Source organism: Chrysemys picta, chromosome 6, assembly GCF_011386835.1.
Source record: "Chrysemys picta bellii isolate R12L10 chromosome 6, ASM1138683v2, whole genome shotgun sequence".
In the NCBI taxonomy this organism is placed as follows: domain Eukaryota; kingdom Metazoa; phylum Chordata; order Testudines; family Emydidae; genus Chrysemys; species Chrysemys picta.
This window is the reverse complement of record NC_088796.1, coordinates 30,893,177-30,906,783: the sequence shown is the minus strand read 5'-3', so window position 1 is coordinate 30,906,783 and position 13,607 is coordinate 30,893,177. Positions and strand designations below refer to the sequence as shown.

Below are 13,607 nucleotides of genomic sequence, written 5' to 3'. Positions count from 1 at the left end.
CACCTTCTCACATTTTAAATAAGGGAATTTTGTATTTTAGCTTAAGCTCGTATGGAAATAAAAACACATAAAATGAATGCATCACTAGAACAATAATGGCTGAAATTATTACAGCAGTGGTTGTATAAATCAAAGCAGCCACAAGACAGCCTTACCTGATAAACTATGTGTGTGTGTGTGTATACATGGGTGTATATATAGCTTATACGTAGCAAGAAAGAGAAGTAGATAGAGAGATGAGTTCTCGAGAGGAAATATATATTTTCAGAGAAGGAGAAAGACTTATAATTATGGTTAGATGTATTTTGCAAGTAGACAGTGGTTCCCTCTCTTTTGGAGTTGGAAGCTCTTTATGTGATGGATGGGCTCCCCCTTGTATCCTTTTATGTCTTGCTCTGGAGTTATTTCCATATTTCACCCATCACCTCCATTCTCTCCTTCTCACCATCACCTTTCCAATTTTCTTATTTTCTCTCTCCCCCCCCCCCAATTTCTTATTAATTCTTTCTCTTCCCATCCCATCCTCCCCTTCCCTGAAGATCCCGCTTCAGTCTTTCTCACAATTCACTTTCGTTTCTCCTCCTGTTCTCTCTCTCCTCAATCCTTCTTCTTTCTGTCTTTCCCCTTTTTTCTCTCATTTCTCATCCCTTATCTCTCACTGAGTTCCATCTTCATTCTTTCTCCCTGCTGTTCCATCCATTTCTCTCTCCCCTTCCCTTCCTGTCTACCAGCTCGCTGTCATCTTCTCACTCTCCTGGCCTTCCAGTTCCCAAACCTCTCTTCTAGCTCTCTTACAAAGTCTACCCAACTTGCCCTCTTTCCCTGGTGGCTTCCTTTCTCTCCCTCCCTGCGCTTACAGAAGAGATCAGTGCTGTTACCAAAACAGAAAACAGGCTGGGGTCAAATGGCTTGATGGGAGGCTGGTTGAAATCATTGGACAGGCAAACAAGGAACTGCCAGCTATTGTCTTCTCCCTGGCTTCAGCCAAAGCCAAATTAAGGTAATCTGATGTCCCAGGCACATTTGTGACATAGGTCCCTCCCATAGCTCCGCCCCCAACTATGAATGGATATGTCAGGGTGCTCCCTTCTCAGAGACAGAAGTGACAGTAGCAAGGAACCCCCTAATCCCCACTAAGAAGTGGCAGTAGGGAGAAGAAGTGGGTGTCTCTTCACCCCTCAGAGAGACAGGAGAGGCAGCAGGGCTTTCCCTGCAATACTTACCCATAATATGGGGTGTATCTACTTGGGTGGCTGGGTCACTGCAGTCTTCTCCTCCTTCCTCTGATGGGCAGTGTCAGCAGGACCCCTGGGAACAATTATTCTGGATTTCTAGCCCCCCATGGAGAAGAACTGGACATTTCATACCTTTCAGAGCTCTTGTTTCAGGCTGTCTGCATACTCACATGGACATCACAGCATCAGTTTACACTCACTTCATATTTTCTATCTTTTCTTTGCAAACACAGGGGCTAGAGGCTTTTTTTTTTTTAAATGAAAGCTCAGATTCTGATGTCATGTGAGTCCAGGAGCTAAGGCCTTAGGACTGGGACATATGCCTTAATGTTGCTCTGGCTTCCGCCAAAGATAAGCAATGATTTTGTATTTTGAGAAGGATCGAGGCAATTGCCCCAACTCTCAGTCGTCCGTCCTGGTTTCCTTTGCTGCTATACTCTCCTCCTACCACTGGTTTCATGGGAGCCAATCAGAGTAAACACAGGGACAGGGTCAGTTTTTGGAGGTGAGATGTTCCTTCTATTTATTTTCTACACTACCATTGCCTCTGACTAATTGGCTCCAGCAGTCACATGCAGCAAGAATCACTATGCCCCACCATGTGCAATAAGCCTATGCCTTGTAAGGGAGCCTGACTCATGGGTTGGGAGCTGACAATAAGAAAGAAAACTGAGTAAAGGAGACTGTATTTTCTCTCCATTGCTTAAAGAAGAGCTTGTAAATAAAACTGAAATCCTGGCCCCAATGAAGTCTATCTGAGGCTTGTCATTGATTTTAGTGGTGTCAGGATTTTACCATCTGCCGTTTTGTACCCATGAGACCCATTTTGCACTCCTTAGAGCTTTACTTTTTGCACATCTTATTTTTCATTCACTGACTCAACACTTCCTTAGCCAAAGCTGCAGTCTCCAGCCATTCTTTGAGTTTTATATATATATATATATATATATAGAAATATACCTCTCTCATAGAGCTGGAAGGGACCCTGAAAGGTCATTGAGTCCAGCCCCCGGCCTTCAGGACCAAGTACTGATTTTTGCCCCAGATCCCTAAGTGGCTCCCTCAAGGATTGAACTCACAACTCTGGGATTAGCAGGCCAATGCTCAAACCACTGAGCTATCCCTCCCCCTGTTTCTCCCTGCTGTGTTATCCTGTAATTTTTGTTTGTCCCCTGAGCTCCCCACCCAAAAAAAGAAGAAGAAGAAACTGAAGGAAAAGCGTATATAGCACAGAGCTATTGAATTGTTGAGACTAAGGTCAAAGGGAATGACTATAGTTCTCCTTCCGAAGAGGCAAAGTCCCCTTGTCCTTAGAGACCCTACTATTTTCACCTTGTTATTACACAGTGACATTTTCCTGAGTGAGTGTCCTAAGATGTCATAATTCTGTCCCAGACGTAGGAGAAGGAAGTACATTTGCTCTGGGCTTCTTTTAGTGGGGAATAAGAAATTGATGGGAATAATAACTTCCTGCCACTGGGACACTTGTTTTGCCTTGTGCTCTTCTTCCAGTTTCATTTTTTTCATGTTGGAGGATCCATTCTTTAGTTTGGATTTTCTCTCCTCACTCTTGTGCCATACATGTGCTTCTTCCTTGGTCAGCAAGTAACACAAATCTAGTAAAACCTAAGGCAATCTTTGTGATTGGCGCCATCTAGTGGGAACCCTTAAAATCTTCCTAGATGACATTACCTCAGTATTTGCTGCATTACCTATAAACCTCCTTGTACTTGCTGTAGTACTGCCTAGGATACCCTGCTGTTACTGAAGTAACATTGAGCTTTCTAAGGCAATTGGCATGATATAAATAGTACCACTGTTTGCATGTTTTTGTGTTTTAATGCAGTTGTGCAATTTTATACAGATGATCATATATAACATTGGGTCAAACTGTTAATACATTGGTTGCTAACTGTACCCAATGGGCTGTGTCCTGTTGGAATCCCTCTTCATGTCCAATACCAATCAATCTCATGAAATGTTCTTCAGTTTGGTAGCTTGTAAACCCAGTGCATGGAATTGAATATATTGTCCAAGAGAGTTTTTTAATGTAAGGCAAAGTAAGGTCTGCAAGATTTGTCTTACAAATCACTTTCAGGAATGACACATATTTAAATTTAAAACAGGTAGCGTATTTAATCTTGTAGTGTTCTCCTTTGGATGTAATGCCTGCCAATGGCCCTGCTAATGCAAATCGGTTTGCTACCTTGGACCCTTAAAACCCTCATGGAGTCCCATGAAATCAACAGGATACTATGAGGATGCAAAGGTCCACTTGTATGGATTCCTTTGCAGGATTGTGGCCTATAACTCTATGTTTAGTTACCATAAGTTCAGATCTGATGGTTCCTGATCCAAAGGCATCTTTCCATTGATTTCAATGGGCTTTGGAAGAAGTCCATAATGTGCATTTGTGTTACCCATAAAGCTGCTGCAGTTGTATAGATACCATTGATACAAATGTCAAAAATAAAAGTTCAGATTTTCTGCTGGTATAACTTCATTCAATTTATTGGAGTTATGCCAGCAGAGAATTTGTTCCATCTTCTTTTGCAAGCTGTGCCCTTTTTACAGAGTTTTCAGTGGCTGTAATTCATATGTAGTGTCTGTTTGTCCATCATTTTTCTTAAAAGCCTAGGAGAATAAATAAGTTACAAGGAGACCCACGAAGAAACTACATTTTACCTCAGTGATATAGAAATAGTGGTGTGGCTTCTTTTGTGAGGTGGGGAAGTCTGAGGGGTTGTTTTGGTTTTTGTTAGTTTGGTTTGGTTTTTTTTGTTTCATTTACCATTTTAGTGGCAACAGGAATGAAAATGACTAGAAACAAGCCACAAAATGAAGGAGTTATGTCTAATAAGCACACACAGAATTTCTACTGAAAAAAAGTCTTGTCTTATTGTGTACACCCTTTTTGTTTGTTTGTTTTACCTACCCACTCTAGAATGTCTATTTGCTGACTATTACTATCATTATGTTTCCCTACCATTTAGGAGATAGTCAATTTCAACTGTCGCAAACTGGTTGCCACAATGCCTCTTTTCGCTAACGCAGACCCCAATTTTGTGACAGCCATGCTGAGCAAGCTTCGCTTTGAGGTGTTCCAACCCGGCGATTATATTATCCGAGAAGGGGCTGTGGGTAAAAAGATGTATTTCATTCAACATGGGGTCGCTGGTGTCATCACTAAATCCAGTAAGGAGATGAAGCTGACAGATGGCTCTTACTTTGGAGGTGAGTAATAAGGAAATGTATGATAACATATGGGGTGAATGTGCTAGAACAAAACATGTTCAAATGTCAGACATATATAGATATTAGAATGTGTCTAGTGAACATTTGTTGCTTAGAGAATTCTTATGGCAGAGAATAGTGTTTTCAGTAGTTTTGAATAATACATTTAGAGACTGCTTCCCATTTCAGTGATGGGTTATCCTCTACAGCTAGTTGCTTTCTCAGGTATTTCCTAAAGTAATATTCTCAATTAAACTGTCTGATTTCAAAGTGACATTGAATTAAGAGCACTCTTAGGTAATGTGCTGTATATTACTAAGGAATGCAATACTTTGCAAAGTAATTTTTAACAGACTGAAATGTTTCTAAGGTAAAATAAGCATAATTCATCTTCTTTAAAGGGGGTTGTGGGTTTTTAGACACCAATGTGAAAGTATATCAACATGATAAACTCCAATGTATAAAAAAGTTAGAGAGTTGATAAAGGACTATTAATGTATGGGATTCTTCTGATATCTCCCTGGAGTTTTCAGACTGGTATTAGTGTTCTTACACTAATTTTTAACAATCAGCAATGATTAGAGTTCAAGTATGTGCTGTCATAGACTGGCATCTCTAATGGACTAGACAACTCCCTGTTAGATGTAAGTTAATAAGAACTAAACATAAATTTTGGTCCTGTTTAATTCAATTCACTGGTAACCCTAATGAAAATCAGATTTCCATTTAACTGGAAGTATATGAAATATTTACATATGGATGAGGATATACCTTTTGACATATAATATCTGACCAGCATGAAAATATATCAGCTGTGATAAGATATTCTAGTGCAATAGAATAGAATCTTCTACTACGAGTAGCAATAGGCCTGATTTTCAGAAGTGCTGAGCACCTGGAGCTATCATTAGCTGCAACTGGAGTTGCAGGTCTGGCTCATAGCTAGTTAGTTTTTGTATTCATTGTAGCTGAATCCCATGACGCATTGAAAAATTATGTCAAAAGCCTTTCAGAATTGTTTAGTTGCATTTAAAGCCTAACAAGTGACATTTAGATGTACAGAAATGAAAAGCTCAGAGCTGTGAACTTAGCTCAGTTCTTGTTTGAACTGGGGCATGTAGTTCTTTAACCAATTTCATCTTACAGAAGTATGTTGAAACCTCTCCTACTGTCCTGGCCAGCAGGCCTTGTCACTCCACAGTAGCCCTTTCCAGGTGATTTATGCCAGTGCTTGCAGTATCCGTTAAATAAAGGAATCATGTGCTTATCCTATCATGTGCTTGGAGGCAAGTCACAACATTGGATTTACTACAGAGTGGAGATTAAGGAGAAAGAAAAGGTTGAAAGATGAAGAAGTAAAGCAACCTTGGTCTCCTTTAGGCTTAGGCAGTGCACCAAAAAATTCCTGATTCTGAGAGTGGATGGGCAAGGAGCTGTATTCTGAAAATGTCAAAAACACGTTTTCTAGACCAAAAGAGCAAAAATGCATGTCTATATGCTGTGTTGACTAATTGCAGCAGCATTCCTGAGGACACTACAGTATCATATCGTGAAAATCCAGAATACGTCTTATACCCTAAAAGGGAAACACCAACATCCTGCTGTGTGTCAAAAAAATGTGAACCAAGTTACAAAAACATAGAACAACACTTAAACAAAGGAAACTCAAAGTTCTGTCCTATATCAATGGCTGTAAAAATTATTATAGATGGAGCTGAAAGTGATGCCTACAAATAAGGCTTTCTGACATTTTCCCCATTAAAAGACTCTATTTTCACTTGCTTATAACTTTGCCAAACTTCAGCCAGTTGAAATGAAATTTTCAATACTTGGTGTCTGCCTTAGGCTCAGTATTTTTTAAAAAAGTTTCAGCAAAAGGGCTCAGATGTTTCTGAGAATAAAGGTAAGGGGAAATATATTTTGCTCACATTTTAAAAACTCCAGTTATGGAGATTCCACAATCTCCCTAGACAATATATTCCAGTGCTTAACCACCCTGACAGTTAGGAAATTTTTCCAAATATCCAACCTAAACCTCCCTTGCTGCAATTTAAGCCCATTGCTTCTTGTTCTATCCTCAGAGGAGAACATTTTTTCTCCCTCCTCCATGTAACAACCTTTTATGTACTTGAAAACTGTTACCATGTTCCCACCTCACTCGTCTCTTCTTCAGACTAAACTAGGGTGACCAGATGTCCCGATTTTGGGGGCTTTTTCTTATATAGGCACCTATTACCCCTGACCCCGTCCCGATTTTTTACACTTGCTATCTGGTCACCCTCGACTAAACAAACCCATTTTTTTCAATCTTTCCTCATAGTTCACATTTTCTGGACCTTTAATGATTTTTGTTGCTCTTCCCTGGGACTTTCTCCAATTTGTCCACATCTTTCCTGAAATGTAGCTCCCAGAAGTGGACACAATACTCCAGTTGAGGCTGTATCAGCGAAGAGTAGAGCGGAAGAATTACTTCTCGTGTCTTGCTTACAACACTCCTGCTAATAAATCTGAGAATGATGTGTGCTTTTTTTGCAACAGTGTTGCACTGTTGACTCATATTTAGCTCCACAATGGCCCCTAGATCCCTTTCCTCAGTATTTCTTCCTAGGCAGTCATTTCCCATTTTTTTAATGTGTGCAATTGATTGTTCCTTCTTAAGTGGAGTACTTTGCATTTGTCCTTATTGTATTTCAACCTCTTTACTTCAAACTATTTCTCCAATTTGTCCAGATCGTTTTGAATTTTAATCCTGTCCTCCAAAGTACTTGCAACCTCCCCCTCTCCGTCCCAGCTTGGTATCATCCGCAAACTTTATAAGTACTCTCTATGCCATTATCTAAATCATTGATGAAGATATTGAACAGAACTGGATTCTGACTGATTCCTGTGGGACCCCACTTGATATGCCATTCCAGCTTGACTGTGAACCACTGATAACTACTCTCTGGGAATGGTTTTTCAATTAGCTATGCAGCCACCTTATAGTAGCTCCATCTAGGTTGTGTTTCCCTAGTTTGTTTATGAGAAGGTAATATGAGACAGTATCTAAAGCCAAGATATACCACATCTACTGCTTCTCTACTATCCACAAGGCTTGTTTCTCTGTCAAAGAAAGCCATTAGGTAAGTTTGACACAATTTGTTCTTGACAAATCCATGCTGACTGTTACTTATCACCTTATTATCTTCTAGGTGTTTGCAAATTGATTATTTAATTATTTGCTCCATTTTCTTTCTGGGTGCTAAAGTTAAGCTGACTGGTCTGTAATTCCCTGGGTAGTCCTTATTCCCCTTTTTATATAGTAGCACTATATTAGCTGTTTTCCAGTCCTCTGGAATCTCTCCCATAACTTTTTGAAGATAAGAGATTAAAAAGATTGGGACTTTTCAGCTTGGAAAAGAGACGATTAAGGGGAGATATGATCGAGGTCTATAAAACCATGACTGGTGTGGACAAAGTAAATAAAGAAGTGTTATTTACTCCACATAACACAAATGAAATTAATAGGCATCAGGTTTAAAACAAACAAAAGGAAATATTTCTTCACACAATGCACAATCAACCTATGGAACTCTTTGCCAGAGGATGTTGTGAAGGCCAAAACTATAACAGGGTTAAAAAAGAACTAGATAAGCTTATGGAGGATAGGTCCATCAATGGCTATTAGCCAAGATGGGCAGGGGCGCAAAACCATGCTCTGAAGTGTCCCTAGCCTCTGGGAATAGGTGACAGGGGATGGATCACTTGATGATTACCTGTTCTGTTCATTCCCTCTGACGGATCTGACATTGGCAACTGTCAAAAGACAACATGGTGGGCTAGATGGACCCAGTATGGCTGTTCTTATGTTCTAATCGTTAATGGCTCCGATATCTCTTCAGTCACCTTCTCGTGTATTCTATGATGTATTTCATCAAGGCATGGCGACTTGAAGACATCTAACTTTTCTAGCTTACGTTCTCTATGGTAGATGTCCAATCGCTACTAAACTCTTTGGTGAAAACTGAAACACAAAAGTCATTTAGCACTACTGCCACTTCCACATTTTCTGTTATTGTTATTGAGTAACGGGCCTACTTTGTCTTATTTTAATCTCATTTTGTGCCTTAGCCTTTCTAATATTATCCCTACATGCTTGTGTTGTTTGTTTATTTTCATCCTTCAGAATTTGACCTTGTTTCCACTTTTTGTAGGACTCTTTTTTGAGTTTCAGATCATTGAAGATCTCCTGGTGAAGCCAGAGTAGTCTCTTGCCTATGTAATGGAATAGTTTGCTCTTGTGCCCTTAATAATGTCTTCTTGAAAAATTGCCAAATTTATTGAACTAGTTTTCCCCTTAGGCCTGGTCCACACTAACCCCCCACTTCGGACTAAGGTACGCAAATGCAGCTACGTTAATAATGTAGCTGAATTCGAAGTACCTTAGTCCGAACTTACCGCGGGTCCAGACACGGCAGGCAGGCTCCCCCGTTGATGCCGCGTACTCCTCTTGCTGAGCTGGAGTACCGGCGTCGACGGCAAGCACTTCCGGGATCGATCCCAGAAGATCGATTGCTTACATCCGGACCAGGAAGTAAGTATAGACGTACCCCCAGACTTGCTTCCAATGGGATCTTACCTACCAATTCTCTAAGTTTGTTAAAGTTTGTCTTCTTGAAATCTATTATCTTTATTGTGCTGTTTTCCCTCCTACCATTCCTTAGAATCATGAATTCTATCATTTCATGATCACTTTCACCCAAGCTGCCGTCCACTTTCAAATTCTCAACCAGTTCCTTCCTATTTCTCAAAATCAAATCTATAACAGCTTCTCCCCTAGTAGTTTTCTCCACCTTCTGAAATAAAAAATTATCTCCAACTTGTATAATCTGTGCTCTGCTGTGTTATTTTTCAACAGATGTCCAATATAATATTGTGCCAATATTTAAAAAGGGTAAATGCAATAGCCCAAGTAATTACCCAGGTAATTTTAGGCCTGTCAGCCTGATGTTGATCCTGGGAAAAATAATGGAGTGGCTGATACTGGACTTGATTAATAAAGAATTAAAGGAGGGTAACGTAATTAATGCAAATCAACATGGGTTTATGGAAAATAGATTCTGTCAAACTAAATTGATATCATTTTTTGCCTCAATTACCAGTCTGGTTAATAGAAGTAATAGCATTTTCTTAACATACTTAGAAAGGCATTTGACTTGGTACCACTTGACATTTTGATTAAAAAACTAGAAGGATATAAAATTAACTTATTAAATGGATTAAAAACTGGCTAACTGATAGATCTCGAAATATAATTGTAAGTGGGGATTGTCATCGAGTGGGTATTTCCAGTGGAGTCCCACAAGGAATGGTTCCTGCCCCTACATTATTTAATATTTTTATCAATGACTTGGAAGAAAACATTAAAAGCATCACTGATAAAGTTTGCTGATGGACCAAAAATTGGAAATGGTAAATAATGAAGAGGACAGGTCACTGATTTAGATTCATTGGGATTGTTTGGTAAACTCAGTGCAAGCAAAGAAATATGTGTTTTGATGCTACTTAAATGCAAATTTATATATCTAGGAATGAAGAATATAGGCCATACTTACAAGATGGGGTACTCTATCCTGGGAAGCAGTGATTTTGAAAAGGATTTGGGGTTGTGGTGGATAATATGTAATTACTGGAAAGAATCTTGTTATATAGCCCTGATCCAACACATCATTTAAGCATAAAGTTAGGCATGTGTTTATGTGCCATGCTGGATCAGGGCTAGTACTTAAGCATGTGCCAAACTTTAACTTTATGCTTAAATTATGTGCTGGATTGTGATCTATATTTCTGGATTAGGAAAAAGAGAGAGAGAAGGAGAGAGAGAGAGAGAGAGCTCAAGCATACTTTTCTAGTCATAGCCTCTTTAGTACCTACTAGAACAGATACTTCCAGGAGCCAGTTCAGTGCTCTGTTGTTGTTTTATTTGCTTTCTTGCTCATGGACAAATGGCTGCTTTCTCACCATTGTCCTGATCCTTCTCTTATTGAAATCACTGGCAAAACTCCCACTGAAGCAGGATCAGGCCTTATGTCCCCAAGCCAACTGCCTCTAGCTGGTGTCCTCTCCAACTGGTTCCCTACCTATGTTTATATAAATCTGTCCTTTATTCAAATCCCAGGAAACACATTCCAAGCAACTATAGTCCTTTTTACAGATATGCTTTTCGAACCCAGGGGAATCAGATATTGACCAATTGCTATAAAACCTCAAACCAAAGCCACTTTCTCTATAGTTTCTTTTTAATGGTTTCTTCATTAAATAGTTTCTAATTACTGATATACAAAAGAATGCAGTCTGATACATATCTATACATTATTTGACAGGGTACTTTATTAATAATTTTAACCCTTTAGGGTTCCTTAATGATGTTTCTGTGTCTGCAGCTGGAAAGGATCTTAAATTTCAAATGTTCAAGTGTTCACTGATTGTGTCCCGATTAAGATACCTATTCAGCTGTGTCTTTCTAATTCCTCTCCTACATTGGTCCTTCCACACCTCTTTTCTATTTTCTCAGGCTCTCCACTGGTCACATGGCCAAGATTGTGAACTTTACCTTTTATTGGTTCATAAATTGCTCAAAATCTCAGTTTGCTGTCATCTTATTCTGAGAATTTCCAGGAACTAGACATAAGACCAATAGAAAGAGATGCATACCTGATTTTTATGAAGGGCTGGCTCAAAGTTTAAGTATCCAGTGAACAAGCTCCTAGCTTTGTGAGAGAAGACAAAATATATTTTGTGTAATTTATGCAAAGTCAGAGAAATACCACCAACTCTGTTGGACAGCCTTATCAGGGTAGTACCAGTATAAATAAAGCAGATTTTTGTGCCTGCTGACATTTTAATTTGCTTAAAATAGACTATTCATTAACATATTTATGGCATCTTACTTTCTCCCCTGGTTATTTACAATAATACTGTTCTCTGTGTATCTCATGGCACACTGTGGGGGTTTTATATTTTATTTTTCTTAAGTTATTGACTATCTTTTTAACAGTAGTCCTTCCATACTTGAACATCCAATAAATTGTATCTTCTGTTCACTTCAGCCTGGTGAAGACCAATTAGGCAAAACTATTTTGATCTACCTATTATTTATAAACTTCTTCCCCATTTCAGAAGCGTAACTGTCAGTATATTTTAGGTCAGTACAGTGGAAAATAATACCACGGGAAATGTTGAGTCACTTTAGATTATATTTTGTCACTCCTGTTTTTCTGGGTGCACTGTAGGTAGCACATTTTTACTGGGGTACATTTAAGCAATCATAGTATAATGTACCTCTAAATTCAGGAAGAAATTGCCATTTAAGGACCTGGTTATCCACTGATTTGCACCTTGTCATTTACACCTCTGCAGGGTGATGTGACAGGGTTTTACACCCACTTTACACAAGGGCAAACTACTATATAAATTTCAAGGCATTGGAGAATTAATGCTTTCAGGGTATACACCCCAATCCAGCATAGCATTTAAGCACATGCTTAACTTTAAGCACATAAGTAGATCCATTTAAGTCAGCAGGACTATGAACATACTTAAAGATAAACTCATGCTTATATGCTTTTCTTGATGACATTCTTTGTCCTCAAACCAACTTATGCATATAAATATAGTTTTCAATTGAGCTACATTGGGCTGGATTTTTAAAAGTAGTGTCTGTGTACAGTTGCTGATAATATACTTCCAGTTTTAAATAAACTATACAGCAATTGTGTTGACATGACTGATTTGGACTAGTCACTGTATTGTGTGTGATATTGTATACCATATTTTGCTGTGTTTTTTTAAAAATGGAACCCATTACACGTGGGACCAGAAGTAGCAACTTTATGTGATTTTTTTTCAGGTAACCTCTTTGTGTTATTGGAAGAAGATATGGAAGTCAGGCCATTGTCAGAAACATGCAGCTGATTTTTTTTCCACATTAGATCAAATCTTAAAGATCGATAGTATATAAACATCAAATGCTCTTCAGCACAAATTATGGCCCTCACTTCTATGCAGACATGTACAAATCTTGCTAGAAGTGGTATTTAAAAGTAGTTTTAGTAGTGGACACAAATGAATATCAGAACACCTTTACAGTTTGGGCTCAGAATCGGATTTTGCAAGTGACACCTTTCTTTATAATGGGCCAAAGGAAAACTCAGATCCAAACTGTTGAGTGTTCAGGATCCAGATCTGAATTTTGCAGTTTAAACCTAGTTGAGCGAGGAGGCCCTTACATTGTGTATAAGAAGAATTTAAGAAAATTGAATATAAACAGAAATGTTTTCATTAGATGTTTGATTTCAATTAGAATAATTTTATTTATAATTAATATTATTTATTAGTAGTATTTTAATATTTGTGCTCAGCCTTGTACAAAATGCAGAAAAACAAAGTCATTGCCTGAGGAGTTTACAATCTAAAGACAAAATTTTCAAGCTAGCATGCCTAAGATTGAAGCTAACCCTAAGACATCTAAATAAGTGACCTGGTTTTGAGAGGTATTGAGCATGGCGTCAACAAAAAAATCTGTGAACAATGGAAGCAAAGTCAAATATGGTTGCTCCACATCTCCGAAAATACAGGTCACTTACTTAGACACCTAATTATACATTTAAGTTCCTAACTCTTGGCACCAAAATGTAACATTTTTGGCTTTAAAAAACAAAGCAAAATCAGACAATGAACGTACTACGAGACTCACACATGAGAACCAGAAAGTGCAACTGACCAGAAAAAGACCAAATATATATATAGTTACTTTTGTAGAGAATGGAAACCAGTACTCATTTAGACTGCCTTAGCTACATTCAGATTGTAATCTGGATACTCATGGCTGACACTATAGTATGTAGTCTATTCAAAAAGACCTAAAGTAAAGTACAGAATCTTTCATGGTTTTACAGTTAATGCCCCAGTGAGAAATTGATGACATTATAAGGTAGGTCCTACTCGAGGTTTGCAGGGAATAAAAAAAAAAAAAAAGAGAGACAGAAATACTGAAGCCCAACATTCAAGAAACCAAACCTTATCGTATAAAACGTTTTCTCTCCCTTTCTGTTGTGGAGATAGCTAAGTGAAAATCTAATTCCCACTGACTTCTGAACT

General features: G+C 38.5%; 1 protein-coding gene across 3 annotated transcripts in view; it reads left to right on the top strand.

Annotated features, from left to right (window-relative positions):
• The window catches only part of HCN1 (hyperpolarization activated cyclic nucleotide gated potassium channel 1), a 299,288-nt gene that overhangs the window by 266,790 nt on the left and 18,891 nt on the right, over nt 1–13,607 (top strand). For all 3 annotated transcript variants that reach the window (XM_008168717.4, XM_024105633.3, XM_024105634.3), the window contains exon 6: nt 4,229–4,469. In XM_008168717.4, the coding sequence (XP_008166939.3) occupies nt 4,229–4,469 (241 nt within the window). The remainder of the gene's footprint in view (nt 1–4,228; nt 4,470–13,607) is intronic.